The sequence below is a fragment of the Brachyhypopomus gauderio genome, chromosome 1 (genome assembly GCF_052324685.1).
Source record: "Brachyhypopomus gauderio isolate BG-103 chromosome 1, BGAUD_0.2, whole genome shotgun sequence".
Classification (NCBI taxonomy): domain Eukaryota; kingdom Metazoa; phylum Chordata; class Actinopteri; order Gymnotiformes; family Hypopomidae; genus Brachyhypopomus; species Brachyhypopomus gauderio.
Window position 1 is genome coordinate 22,747,443 of NC_135211.1, and position 14,870 is coordinate 22,762,312.

Sequence of the window (14,870 nt, forward strand, 5' to 3'; positions counted from 1 at the left end):
TGTAGTGTAGGTATAGTGCAGGTGGAGTTAATTGTATTGTATGTGTAGTGTAGGTGCAGTTAATTGTAGTGTAGGTGTAGTGCAGGTGGAGTTAATTGTATTGTACGTGTAGTGTAGGTGCAGTTAATTGTAGTGTAGGTGTAGTGCAGGTGGAGTTAATTGTATTGTACGTGTAGTGCAGGTGCAGTTAATTGTAGTGTACGTGTAGTGTAGGTGCAGTTAATTGTAGTGTAGGTGTAGTAAGGTGGAGTTAATTGTATTGTACGTGTAGTGTAGGTGCAGTTAATTGTAGTGTAGGTGTAGTAAGATTTTTAGATATATGCAGGTAGGAGTAGATGCCCAACTAAAATAAGCGAAGAATCTGTGAAATCTTGTACGGGGTAGCAGTCAATCGTTAGCATGTGTCTTCCCTCATTTGCGGAGTGTTAGTGGCCTGTCAGCGGTGTGTTAGCGGGCTGTTAGCGGTGTGTTAGTGGCCTGTAAGTGGAGTGTTAGCGGGCTGAGTTAGTGTCGTGGGTTGAGCCCATGAGTCCTGCTCTGGGGGGTCGGCGCTCACCTCTTGTGCGACGCTGAGTAGCGTGAGCAGGACTTGCCGTCCCAGGCGCAGTAGGGGTCACGGGCCAGGCAGCAGTCGGCGCACGCTTCACCGTACACGTCACAACGGTGCAGGGCAAACTGGGTCACGCCCACCGCCGACGCCGCATACAGCTGTTGCTGTAAACAACAACAAGGGCATCCAGTGTCAGTGTGTGTGTGTGTGTGTGTGTGTGTGTGTGTGTGTGTGTGTGTGTGTGTGTACAGACACACACTTTATTTGTTTTTCACTGAAACCAAAACCAAATAGGGAAGTACATTGATTCTGAACAGTGGTCATGGTTTTATTTAGATTCCATGACTGTTATTTATTTATTTCCGTGTGTCCTTTGAAAGACTAGCTGCTTTAAATCAATCTTCTTGGCACAGCCTTCAAAATTTCATAACCTTTCATATCTGCAAATATTTGAGAACTACGAATTGAAAAGGGAAAAAGGATGACATGGAAGACAAATTGAACTACTTAAAACGTAGTCAGTTATTTGTCTCTATAATGTTACTCTTAATTAATTATATTGTGCACAATGGACGAAGCACACACGTGTAGTGGGAGGCCTTGATAAACCTGTTCTGGGTGTTGAACTCTCAGCTCTAAATGTTACGTGAGATGTGAAGGCTTAATAATGGGTGTGTGAACAGGGCAGGGCTGCTGACTCTTATCCCTACCCGTTTAGAGGAAATCTTCATAGTAGTAACAGGAGTGGGAACCTGAGAGAGAGAGAGAGAGAGAGAGAGAGAGAGAGAGAGAGAGAGAGAGAGAGAGAGAGAGATAGAGAGAGAGTTTTCAGTAATACCAATAAATGGTTGATTTAAATTGTGTGAAACAGCAAAAGAAAGCTGACTAAAGCCCACCTTGAACACCTCCACCTCCTCAAGGACCAGCTCCTCTGTCTGGAGGTCGTCTCTGGGCAGCACGATCACCTTCTGTACCGTCCCCTTGTCTGCAGAGCAACAGTCCTGTTACTCTCCCTCCACCATATCAACCACATACTGGCCCCACACCACCCGTCATCTTTCCTCCTCGCTCTTCTTACTTCTTCTACTACTTCTTTTTAACTTTTACTTCCTCTCAGTTGTATTATTCACCCAAAACATCTTACTTGGTCCTAATTTTCCACAGTTGCTATTTATGGCACTAATTCAGGATCAGATTTTACCCATCATGTTGTTAATGAATGAAACTGCATACGCAGGAGGTAGCTGATCCCAGATCAGTTGTTTTCCAATGTTTTTGAACCTTCAGCTGAGTCTCAGTTAAGAATGATGGACACCAGGATTTATTGTTAACTGGAAGGTATTAAATTCCATACTAACCCACTCTACTGTAATACAAAACGCTAATTTAGTAGGGGCATGACCCTGAAAGTAACCTCTCTCTGAGATCCCTTTTACATGATATTATCTCTCCTTTTATCCATGTTTCCTTTGTATCTAGAGCTGAAAGTCTTGTAAAACAACAACTGGAACCAGTGCTGCTCTGATGGTCCCATTACACTCATCTCGTCTTGACAAAGTCCTTTCTCACACACTCCTCCTCTTTTAATCCTGAAGCATGGCATGCTGGGATTGGAGCGGGCTGTGTGTACGCAGAGCCGCTGTTTTACTGGTGTCACACAATGGCGGAGTATAGCTGTCACACTGAATAATGTCACCCAGTGCTTTAAAGGTTTGTCCAGAAGAGAAAGAGAAAGAAGAGGTAGGAGACAGAGAGATGGCAGGGATGGAGGAGTGAAGGAATTTCAGTTTTCTGATGAACAGTGCACCCATGCAGCAGATGCAGAAGTGGTGGAACAGCTCCGCTCTGGGGTAAGACGGCTGACATTAAGGCAGTCTGAACACGTTTAGGGTGCATGCAAAGTTGAAGCCGTGGTCGCTTAAAATGACACAAACTCTGGGAGAGCGTGTGGAGTCCAGAGCTTTGCACAGAGAGCTGGCCAATGTCAAACACTGACAGAGTCCACGGGTGTCGCCGCGCGCACTTTCAAGTGGAATGACGGCGCTGTTGTCCAGCGGAGTGTGCTGTGTCCGTGTGCACTTTCCCAAAGCCCTGTGGACAGCCAAGTTAGAGGCTGCTTCTCAGAATAGCTGAACTCTCACTGATGATCTTTTACATTATTGTATTACCCAACACTACCAATAACTCCCTCCATGCTCAGAGGGCTATCTGGACAGGACCAACTTACTACTGCAGCTTTATTACAAAACCTACCATATAAACTTGGCTGATGGCTGATATTGCATTTACTTCCAGCATGTGACAATACTTGGTAATACATTTGCATTTATGGCGATTGACAGACGTCAGTACAGTGATAGATTCTATAAACTTCCTCGATCTTATAGCGTAGAGTAATAACACAAACCCACATGTACCCAGGAAGAGATCTTATATCGTAGAGTAACAACACAAACTCACCTGTACCCAGGAAGAGATCTTATATCGTAGAGTAACAACACAAACCCACCTGTACCCAGGAAGAGATCTTATATCGTAGAGTAACAACACAAACCCACCTGTACCCAGGAAGAGCACCTCGTAGTTGCCGTCAGACGCCGTAACCTGGTCTACAGCGATGGTGGTGAACTCGTAGTCTACGTTGGTCCTAACCACTAGGGGGCGCTTGTGAACCGGATACACAGCGTTGTACATGGTGGGGTGGTTGCGCATGAAGTTGATGACCTCGTCAGGGTAGTCCTTGGTGGACTTCATGTTGGGAGTGAAGGTCCCTCCTGGACACTGAAGGACAAGCGTGAGAACGTTACGATGGTGCTGGCCAATGGGATTAAGCTCTGTGGGATTTTCATTACAACCAAAACCAATATGGACTCTGATTGGGATTTTTCAATCATAAATAGATTCTTATTGGGGGTTTCTTTCATCTTTTAACCTGGCACAAAATCTGTTTTCTCTGAGGTAAAATGTATATATTGTGTCTGACCCTAAGGTATTAATGTGTACTTTTAATAGTGTCTATGTCTGGATTGTAATGTATGCTTTGAGAGTGTTTACTTCACATGAACAAGAAGGTCAAAAGCTACTAGCTGTGTTCATCTTTATTCATCTAACTGTATCTCCATCAGAGTTATGTTTAAGAGCATTGAGTGTGCAGTTGACCTAGAAAATTGGACTTTAGCATCCACATACACTGAGATATGACTTCTTTAAACCCTTACATTCAACATTAAAAAAGAAGAGATGCTACACATATTCTGCAAGGTTCATTATAACAGCATTATACCAGTGTTATGACAGTGTTGTGACAGCTTGATGTCAGCCTTATTCCACCACTATCTGGGACTGGCTGAGGCTCACCGTTCCAGGGCGTGGGTAGGGGATCTTGCCCGTGTATGCCACCCACTGGTAGTTGGGACCCTCTTTGTGAGAGAACGGCCCATTGAACACCATCCGAACATCAGCCATGGAGTAGACGCACACGGCAGACCCCTTGAACACTGAGCTGCAGGGGACAGAGGGGTATGGGCCAGAGGGTTAGGGCACGGAGGTGTAGGGGCCACAGGGTTAAGGCACAGAGGTGTAGGGACCACAGGGTTAGGGCACATAGTGTTAGGGGCCAGAGGGTTAGGGCACGGAGGTGTAGGGGCCACAGGGTTAAGGCACAGAGGTGTAGGGACCACAGGGTTAGGGCACATAGTGTTAGGGGCCAGAGGGTTAGGGCACGGAGGTGTAGGGGCCACAGGGTTAAGGCACAGAGGTGTAGGGGCCAGAGAGTTAGGATACACGAGGGTTAGGGGACAAGGGGGTAGGGGACAGAGCATTAGGGCACAGAGGGCCAGGGTTTAAATGCTCGCAACACTGAGAAGATCCAGAGAAATTGCACTTCTAGCATTTCCTTTGAACAGATAGATTTTATGTTTTTATATATTCAGTCCTGTTGAGGTTTGCCTCATATTCAAGACAAGTTCCATCACATTAAACACATCCACACACACACACACACACACACACACACACACACACGGTTAAAAGATGATAGTCATTTTAACCATCAACAAATCTACTTTTGACATATCCCATTCTCACAAATACAAAGTCTAAAACGTCTGTAGTGTGTCCTTCAAAGCATGAGCCAATCGTGAGCCGGATATGAGTCAGCTCTACTTGATTGGCTGTCAGCGTAGCTACGTCTGGTCCCCTAAACGATGGCTATGCCATAGCAGTCATATTATGTCTTTTCCTGAGTGTTTATGCTCTGTGGCTGGGGAGGGAGATATGGGGTTTCACCCCAGGAGAGCATCTCAAGTGGAGCTACTGACTGATGCCTTTCCATCACACAGGTTCATGAGGGAACCCAGAACGCACCAGAGCAGGAAACCTCCTCCGACTATGAGGGGGCGGACTTCCTGTTTCAAGCTTTGTAGTCATGTGGGCAGCATATATATCGCATGCAGCTCTGGCTCGGATGATGACATATGAAACGGTCTGATGACATTCTGTAACAGCGCTAGAGACCCAGATGTCTGGAGCAGTCGTAGTTTAATCGGCAGATGGAGGGAGACCTTCTTTAAGTGGACACACATGCACGCACACACACACACACTCACCCAGAGACGGAAAAGACCCCATAGATGACTGGATTCTTAGTGTCCTGTGTGGGTTGTATATATACATCTCCTAAAACACACACAGAGAGACACAGCATGTGAGTGGAAAACCTGAAAAAAAGGTACACACACATTGCACAAATACGCACACATATCTGCACACGAGTACAAACTCTCCAGAAAACACACACCCAGAGTAGCATTTGCAGGTCTAGAATCACTCATATCTTCTGATGCTCTGTGCTCCTGGACGCCATGTGGGCCTCACAGAGGCTAAGCTGCCCGGGCAGAGAGCTTCCCTCTGGGAGACCTCACACGACATCAGTCAGGGAGGCCCGGCTGATCCAATGGACAGCAACTATTACAGCCGTCAGCTGCACAGCACAAGCGCGAGGTGTTTTCACAGCAAGTGTGAGATATGAAAGTGTGTGTGTGTGTGTGTGTGTGTGTGTGTGTGTGTGTGTGTGTGTGTGTGTGTGTGTGTGTGTGTGTGTGTGTGTGTGTGTGTGTGTGTGTGTGTGCGCCTGCATGTGTAATACACATAAATAAAACAAAGTAACAACCGCACCAGACACCATGGCAGGCCTTAGAAAATCTCATGAGGGACACAGAAAGAGAGAGAGAGAGAGAAGAGAGAGAGAGAGAGAGAGAGAGAGAGTAGAGAGAGAGAGAGAGAGAGAGAGAGAGAGAGAGAGAGAGAGAGAGAGAGAGAGAGAGAGAGAGAGAGAGAGAGTAGAGAGAGCCAGCGAGAGGTAGGGATAGAGAGATTTCCATGCAGGCAGTATTGAGTTGTGAAGTGGTAGAGGAGGAGAGGGATACGTTCATTCAGCATGGTGCCAAGAGATTAAATGATCCATTAATGTTTATACACAACTGTGCCTTTTAAATAAACATGAAGTAATATTTATAAGACCTTTGTTTTTTATTCTAATTAGGTGTGTGTGCAGTAACTATATCCCTTGAACATGTTTAAAGACACAGTAACAAAATATTACATAAAGTAAATATTTAAAAAGTTGTTTATTTCTGTTAAGTGACAAATTAAAAGGGAATGTTAAGCATAAAAACGACTGTAAAGTGAAGTATAAATACTACTCTAAAGTGAAGTATAAATACTATTCTAAAGTGAAGTACAAATACTACTGTAAAGTGAAGTATAAATACTACTGTAAAGTGAAGTATAAATACTATTCTAAAGTGAAGCATAAATACTACTCTACTATTCTAAAGTGAAGTAGAAAATCTAGAAATCTTGCACTATGTATATTAGGAGTTGGAAAATGATAATATAGTTTTGAAATATAGACTGTCTCTAAGATTCTAACTGAAACTCTCTCTCTCTCTTTCTCTACGCATGCACACACACACACACGCACACACGCACGCACACACACACGCACACACACACACGCACACACACACACCACTGCTAAGAGTTGTGTTCCATGTTCACATCAAAGATACAAACCTGAAGCATGCACACACCAACACATCGACACTCCAACAAAGGCACGGATCATACATCATACATGAATTAGAATGAGAAGGGAAACACAGAGATGAGAACTCTTACAGTTCCCCCTGTTCCACACTCCACACCAGTACCCTCTGTGTGTTCCACACTCCAGACCAGTACCCTCTGTGTGTTCCACACTCCACACCAGTACCCTCTGTGTGTTCCACACTCCACACCAGTACCCTCTGTGTGTTCCACACTCCACACCAGTACCCTCTGTGTGTTCCACACTCCACACCAGTACCCTCTGTGTGTTCCACACTCCAGACCAGTACCCTCTGTGTGTTCCACACTCCACACCAGTACCCTCTGTGTGTTCCACACTCCAGACCAGTACCCTCTGTGTGTTCCACACTCCACACCAGTACCCTCTGTGTGTTCCACACTCCAGACCAGTACCCTCTGTGTGTTCCACACTCCACACCAGTACCCTCTGTGTGTTCCACACTCCACACCAGTACCCTCTGTGTGTTCCACACTCCAGACCAGTACCCTCTGTGTGTTCCACACTCCACACCAGTACCCTCTGTGTGTTCCACACTCCACACCAGTACCCTCTGTGTGTTCCCTCTGTGTGTTCTACACTCCAGACCAGTACCCTCTGTGTGTTCCACACTCCAGACCAGTACCCTCTGTGTGTTCCACACTCCAGACCAGTACCCTCATCTAGATTGGGCCTGTCTTTCCCAGCTCATGCTCTTTCTCTCCTCAGGATTCAGACATCGCTGGTCTTCATCTGTATATAACTGCTACACTCACATAAGCTCCCAGTGCCATTGGCCTTCTCTCATATTCTATCCTCTTCTCTCTCTCTCTCTCTCTCTCTCTCTCTCTCTCTCTCTCTTTAATTCTCTTTTAGTTACTGCATCTTACTTTCCCTATACACTCCAGCCAAACAGTCACTCTCTTCCTCCTCCTCCTCCTCCTCCTCCTCCTCCTTCTCTTCCTCCTCCTCTTCTTCACCCTGCTGACATTATTAAGCTGACCTGTAGGGTTCATGCTAGACACCTCTAATCCATTTACTCTCTTTTTTTGAAAGCACACAGCTCTTTGGGGTACAGTACAATCCTCAGAGATCGTTCAGTTATGTGGGCTCAACCTGCCAGACTTATAATTCTTCGCACCTGTGAAAATGACCCTAATCTCTTAACCCCCCCCCCCCCCCCCCCCCCCCCCCCCCCCCACACACACACACACACACCAAAATAGCAGCTGCAAGTCATGTAGTACACAAAGCCTCTAAAACTCTAAAACTCATTATGTTCAGGTTGTATTTTGTATATATGTGTATATATACACCATCACTGGGTAAACACTGTCTATACACCATCACTGTAAACCCAAATCAAGCCTTTCAACTCTAACAGTTCTCTCTCTCTCTCTCTCTCTCTCTCCATCATACACACTCACACATCTCTCTCACACACACACTGAATGCTCATTAGTAGACTGCTACAAGTGCTCTGCACAACAGCTTTATGACCTTATTAAAACAACACTACACAAATCACATGAATACCCACATGCACACACATACATGCGCACGCACACACACAGTCCAATGCCGCATGCCTGTGTTACTGCTAACAAGTAGTGAAACAAGTTTATAAGCCTTGAGTGGACAAGTGATTCACCACTCACTAGAGCAACAGGCATAAAGTCCAACCCAGAGCCATGACCCGGGACCATGGGCCAATTATTCTGGGGAACTGAGGGTAGCATTTCTCACAGCCAGGGCAGGAGGAGAGTGAGACAGATGAGGAGAGTGAGACAGATGAGGAGAAGGAGGCACAGGAAGAGAGTAAGACAGAGGAGGAGAGTGAGACAGATGGTGAAAGTGAGACAGAGAAGAGAAGACAGGAGGAGAGTGAGACAGAGGAGGTTCTGTGACACGCTGAGACTTACGGAGGTTGTCAAAATGTGTTTCTATCCCATCAGCCCCAGGGACAGAGCAGATGAGGCGGGCTTTGAGGAATGTGCTCCACTTGTTCACCAGACAGCAGTGCCCACCGTCGTCGTTCTGAGTAGACACACACACACACACACACACACACACACAATATCAGTTCAGTAATGCGGTATCAATCTCTGCTGAAAATAAACACAAGTCGGATTTGAGCCGTAGGTATCGTATCGTAGCCTACACAGAAGACGCAGACACGTCCCTCACAGCCTGAGGGAGATGGGGGTGAGGAAGGAGAAGTTAGCTGTGAAGCGATGTGCCGCTAAACACCCTGTCTACTTCCACCCCCAAACCCACCCATGTGCTCCTGTGGCTAGCCAAACTCCAGCTCGCCCAGGGAGAGAGATTGAGAGGAAGAGAGAGACAGAGAGACAGACAGAGAAAGAAAAGGATTAAGAGAGCCGTTCCGAGTTGTTGGGGGACAAGGAGACTTGGGATGATACAAATAAAGAGAAAATACAGAGTGAGACAAATAAAGAGAAAAAAGGTGAGACATTAAAAAGTGTGTCTCTGCTGGTATGATTAATCCGTGTGTTTTGTAATCCTGTCACTCTCTTTTAAGGTATGTTGTTTATGTGAAGAACCAAGAGAAAAACATCAGGGCTGAATATAATGAATATACAAAATATCCAAGCGCTGCAAATCTTTGTCTACAAGCGTACGTCATTTTAACAGCCACTCGTAAATGACTCTGTGTTTTGAGCTGGAATTCATATCAATTTCAGGATCACTTGCATAAGTTGTAATAGAAGAGACTGTTTGCATGTGCATGGACATCAACATTATTCAAGGCAGCAGCCCAATAGGACAAAAAGAGCTAATATGCTAAAAGGCAGAAAGGCTAACTGTCACGGTAGGCTGGCCCCTACTGTGCCTTGTTCTGTCCGGTCACTATTTAAGCCCTGCAGGTCGGCTCTTCCAGTAATGAGCATTGAGACTGTCAACACCGCCAACCTGCAAAAGCCTCCACCCGAAGGCCTTCCTCAACACGCTTTAGTATGGAGTGAGATTACTTGCTCAATTTAACCTTATCTTTATGCTCTCATATTAAGGACAGTAATCTCTCTCCATACTTCAGAGACTTAACTGCGCCATTCGCACTTAGCAAACTTACTTTGCGCTGAGGCACTTTCTCTTTATTTTTGTCATTCTTGTTACATGGAAAGTACAGATGTGCCTTTACTCTCCTCAACTCCTGCTCCCTGACTCACCCCACCACTCTAACATACTTCAGTGTACAGTACAATAACAAACATGCTTATTATTTTACCTTAAAATTTATGTGGTGCAACTATAAAAGTCTAAAGCAATAATGTGCCCCAAAATACAAACTAAGGAGAATTCAATTATGGAAGCATTCATTTATGGATTTGCTGAAAGGTCATTTTATCAAAATAATAATAAATCAATGAATATGTTAATAAAGTTTGAGTTAATGTCCTAGGAAGTTCCAAAGTGAGTTAAGCATCATCCACTTCTTACTAATGAGAGTGTGCAGTGGAGGTGTTGGTGAGGAAGACCTTCACCCAGGGCAGAACTGGGAGCTAACAGAAGCAGATGTGAGATGGCGAGAGCCTCTGGGAAGTGAGTGTGAGTGTGTGTGTGTGTGTGTGTGTGTGTGTGTGTGTGTGTGTGTGTGTGTGTGTGTGTGTGTGTGTGTGTGATCCCCTAGATAAACAGTAGACTCTCAGTGGGGGTAAACCACACCCTTGCTGCACTCCACCTCACTACAGCAACTCAGAGCTCCGCCTCCTCATACATGCTAATGTGGTTCTGCTCAGTTCCATCCAGTCTGGATTAACAACCAGTCTAGCCCCGCCCTTTGGCTCATCCAATCTTCGTTAGGGTCCCAAGCTTAGCTCATATTTGCGGCGTGCTGGTACTAATGTCTCTGCAGATTTAGGGGGACTAACCCCAGAGGCCCAGAGGTCAGCTGGTGGACGGACAGAGAGGACCTTTGTGTTTAGGAAGGGTCGCGGGGTGTGGGGATTTCAACACGTAAGCGCAAAACACACACAGGTCAGTTCTGGGCAGAGCTCATGGTCCGTCTTTCTGAGCGGGGTGGGTGTGTTTCTTTCACACCATGCCAATGACCTCCATCCAGGTCCCTTCAGTGCAGGGCTCTTCTCCCTCAGTCCTGGAGAAACACCCCCCCCCCCCCCTCGCACTGTCTCAGTGTTGGCCCGCCTCAGATCACTCCAGCCTATCAGCTCATTACTCCGTATTTGGACGACGCCTGCTGACAGAGCCCACGCCTGAAAATGCAAAGAGCAGTATCTCGCTGGGTCTGGAGTCCAGAACCCTTCTGTCTACAAGCTCTCCTACAAACCACTGCTTCCACAAACCCAGCCAGATCCATTCACATGCCAGTCTGTGCTGTTTACAACTCGTCTGTCTCAGGTGCCTGATGGACGGATTTGCCAATCCACGCTGCTCCTGGGCAGCTTTGCTCTAGGGTGGGGAGCTCAGGCATCCTTAAGGCAGGCAGAGCAGATGTCCGGGTGAGGACAACAGGCAGCCAGGCCTGGAGCAGGAGACAGGGACTCACCAGGCAGATGCGCCCGATGCGGGACTCCGATTTGGGGCTCTGGCCCATGTCCAGCGACTTCTCTCGGAAGAAGAAGTAGAGTTTGTCATCATTCTTCTCTGCACTGTCCGGGATGAGGTGCACATGCACGAAAGAAGGATCTGGAAGAGAATGAGAGAGAAACAAATACAGTTTGTATACAGAATGCAGGACACAGAACACAAAACACAGAACACACAAAACACAGAACACACAGAACACAGAATTCCCAGTCCCTACACTCATGTCAAACTGGCTCCATCACTGTAAGCCTTCTAGACAGATGTAGTTTTTTTTATTCGTCAGATGTTTTCATTTCAAACACACTGAGTTATTGAATAACATATTACACATTACTGAACTATTTCATTTTATTAATTTTCTTCTGAACAATAGTTAAAGTTTTATCATATCTTATTGAACTATTTCAGCTAGCAACTCATACATGTTCATTAGACACCTGTCTCCTGTGCTCTCAAGCCTGTTTGACTGGCCGCATCCTTTGGTCCTCACTCACACTCTGAACACTGCTACCATCAGCTGTGGATCTCCACTAGTTCCAGAAAGTTCTGCTCTTCACATGCAACGAATCACAGATTGGCGAGGAAACCCTCTTCATATTCACTGGCCAGCTGTGTTGTGGCTGAACTGGAACTAGCAGAAGACCATGGAGTGGATGCAAAGCTCTGCTCCCGCTGTGTGGCCGGTGAGTCAGAGATGAAGAACTTCACTTTGTAGTTTACACTGGTAACAGGCCTCCACAACCATCTCCAGACCGTACCACACCAAGGACAGAGAGCAGGGAGTGGGCAGCCACTTTCTGTTTCTTAATCCAACTTTAATGCTCGTTTGGCTGAACAGCGGTTCATCCTCTGCATTTGAGCATGGTGAGAAGATAGCAGCGAGTGAAGCTTGACTCAGTTCTTCAAACGGATCTGAGCCATTCAGTGTTTCTTTAGCAGTGAACAGGCCCATGTTGCGCAAGACGTCTAGACTGACTCACTTACAGCTCTTAATGCAACAATTTAATCAATCCAACATCTTCGAATGATGGTGCAAGAGTGAGTAAGGACTCTGTGCTCGTGAAAAGGTACCCTAAGAAAAGTAATGACACAGCATGTCCATCAGTCCTTCAGGTCTTGTGTTTTGCCATAGGATTGAGTGCTCTACTGAACACTGATATTAAGAGGTTAAGAGGTCTGAATGCCAGACAGGATCCATTTTCTCTCCCTCAAATTACTGCACTGCAATTTGTACTTCACACATGTTTCTGGCCACAAATAATAGTGGCACCAACTGTTTTCCATGTCTCCATGTCTCCATGCATTTTGGGGAAGTACAAAACCATAGGGTCCTGATTAGGGACGATTGCTTTCGATGCTGCAGTCAGATGTAAAGAACGGCACACACAGAGGATGAGTACCAAACTGGACAATGTAAGTTCTACCCTTTCAACCTAGTGCACTATGTTGGGCACTCCAGTCATCATGGATGCATCAGTACCAATTTAAGGTCACACTTTTGGCTCTGTGCTGTTCTTTCTTTTAGCCCTGAAACACTGAATCTCCACACCCACCGAGTGGACTCATCCTAAACGTGACGGCTCTCCCTTAACTGTCTCTCCCCTAACTGTTTCTTCCCTAACTGTCTTTCCCCTAACTGTCTTTCCCCTAACTGTCTCTCCCCTAACTGTCTTTCCCCTAACTGTCTTTCCCCTAACTGTCTCTCCCTTAACTGTCTCTCCCTTAACTGTTTCTGTGTGCTTGGTACACTGCATGTGGAAGTTTCTGCAGAGTCTAAATAAGCAGAACCCAGCAGAACTGGTATGTGAGACTAAACGCTCACATACCAGCAGCAGTGGTCGTTGCTATTGTAGCTTCTGAGCTTCTGCGAAGTTGCACTTCTTTAACCAGCTGTGGTAATGTAGATTACATTCCGGGGTTGGACAGTTTTGATTTATTTATATACCTTGCAGTAGCTCAAAGGTTTGTTTTATGTCATACAGTTTTGCAGGTGTGTTTGATTTACAACACACACAGCATGTCTGACAGTCATCTCTGATTACTGGCTTCAGCCAACCTTAAAACTCAGGAACAGACTCCGCCTCTTTTATGTACTTCTGGCTGTAGTTTTGATTGAGACACATTGATTTATGAAATCGTTTTTGTGTCATTTGGAGGGAAAGGGTATGCATTTTAGTGCTGGAGTCACTTTTCAAATGTTGCTAAAAGTTCGAAAGAAATTTGTTGCTAGGTGCTTTTTGGGCGATAAAAAGTTGTCTGGGTAACCTGAAAAGTTGCTAAATCTAGTAACAAAATGTTGAAGTTGGCATGACTATCGATGGCACCCAGGAAGCAGAACAGCTACACCTGAACCCTTTATGAATGGTACACTAGGGTCATATGAACCCTTTATGAATGGCACACTAGGGTGAGTGCTGATGCTGCTGTAGTGTGGCCACAGGGACAGGAAGGACATGTACGTGGTGTCATATAATCCTGCTAATAACAACCATAGTTTTACAAACAGGACACAATTAGTGTTTTAATGTTCTGATTATGTAACACACTTACATTTATAGTCACAACCCATCCCTGAGTGTGAGTGTGTGTGTATGCGTGCGAGTGTGTCTGTGCTCATTTGGCCAGAGGCGGAGCACCAGCCTGCAGGCCTAGCCATGCGTGCTGTACCGTTCAGCCATCTGGAGTTGTACTGGTCCGTGCGCATGGCGGTGCTTTTCCCCAGCGTGCGGAAAATAGCCGAGTCCGTTCCCATGAAGTCGACATACACGCCCGCATACAACTCCCCATCTGAGAAAGAGGGAGAAGAAGAGAGAAACGTCAAAGCCAAGTCATCTCTATCAAAGTCGGGCCAGTCGTGCCCAGCTGGGAGTGAGCAGGTGGGGTCGTCTTCCACTGGCTGACCTTTAACCTCACCTCCTCCATGGCAGGGATAGGGAGTCACGACCTTCACGAGTCTCTCGGCACTCTTGGAGCACTCAGCCAGAGAGACAAGCATCCAGCGCGAGACGTCATCTGTCTTCCTTAAGCTCACTGACCTTTCCTTTTATTGTGGCACAGAAACTGATGTGTCTATCAGATCTGCATGCCTGCCTGCACACAAACCCTGTGTGTGTGTGTGTGTGTGTGTGTGTGTGTGTGTGTGTGTGTGTGTGTGTGTGTGTGTGTGTGTGTGTGTGAGCTGATATTTGTTGATATTTGAGCAGGCTGCCTGAATTTAGTTGTAGAATCCTATGCTAACCCCCCCCCCCCCCCCCCCCCCCCTCCCCATTTCCTTCAAGTCCCAAACTTGAGCCAGTCCGCCACCCCACACACACGCACCCACACACACTCACGTGTGCCCTGGGGGAGGAACAGGGTTAAATTACAGGGTTGGGTAGGGGAGTGTGTAGACAGATGCACACTACGCTTGGCACCAGTGACATCTTCCTGTCGCACACACACACATACACACACACAGTTCTTTCCATGGACTCTGAATGGGCTTTTGACTCTACAATCAAAGTGCCAACCTGTTAGGCTCCGGAAGACTTCCCATCAAACAACTCTTAACATATTAGGTGGTGGAAAACTTGAACTCCATGAAGGTTTAAATCTTAAAGCTTTAAATCCAGTTGTGAGGACAGACTGTGTATTCTCGATGGTCTG

General features: G+C 46.2%; 1 protein-coding gene across 1 annotated transcript in view; it reads right to left on the minus strand.

Moving 5' to 3' along the window:
* The window catches only part of sema3fb (sema domain, immunoglobulin domain (Ig), short basic domain, secreted, (semaphorin) 3Fb), a 68,060-nt gene that overhangs the window by 3,818 nt on the left and 49,372 nt on the right, over nucleotides 1–14,870 (minus strand). The window contains exons 8-16 of the mRNA XM_077003403.1: nucleotides 13,893–14,012; nucleotides 11,185–11,324; nucleotides 8,579–8,693; nucleotides 5,158–5,227; nucleotides 3,908–4,052; nucleotides 3,109–3,331; nucleotides 1,447–1,535; nucleotides 1,261–1,302; nucleotides 557–714 (exon numbers count right to left, since the gene is read on the minus strand). Of these exons, the coding sequence (XP_076859518.1) occupies nucleotides 557–714; nucleotides 1,261–1,302; nucleotides 1,447–1,535; nucleotides 3,109–3,331; nucleotides 3,908–4,052; nucleotides 5,158–5,227; nucleotides 8,579–8,693; nucleotides 11,185–11,324; nucleotides 13,893–14,012 (1,102 nt within the window). The remainder of the gene's footprint in view (nucleotides 1–556; nucleotides 715–1,260; nucleotides 1,303–1,446; nucleotides 1,536–3,108; nucleotides 3,332–3,907; nucleotides 4,053–5,157; nucleotides 5,228–8,578; nucleotides 8,694–11,184; nucleotides 11,325–13,892; nucleotides 14,013–14,870) is intronic.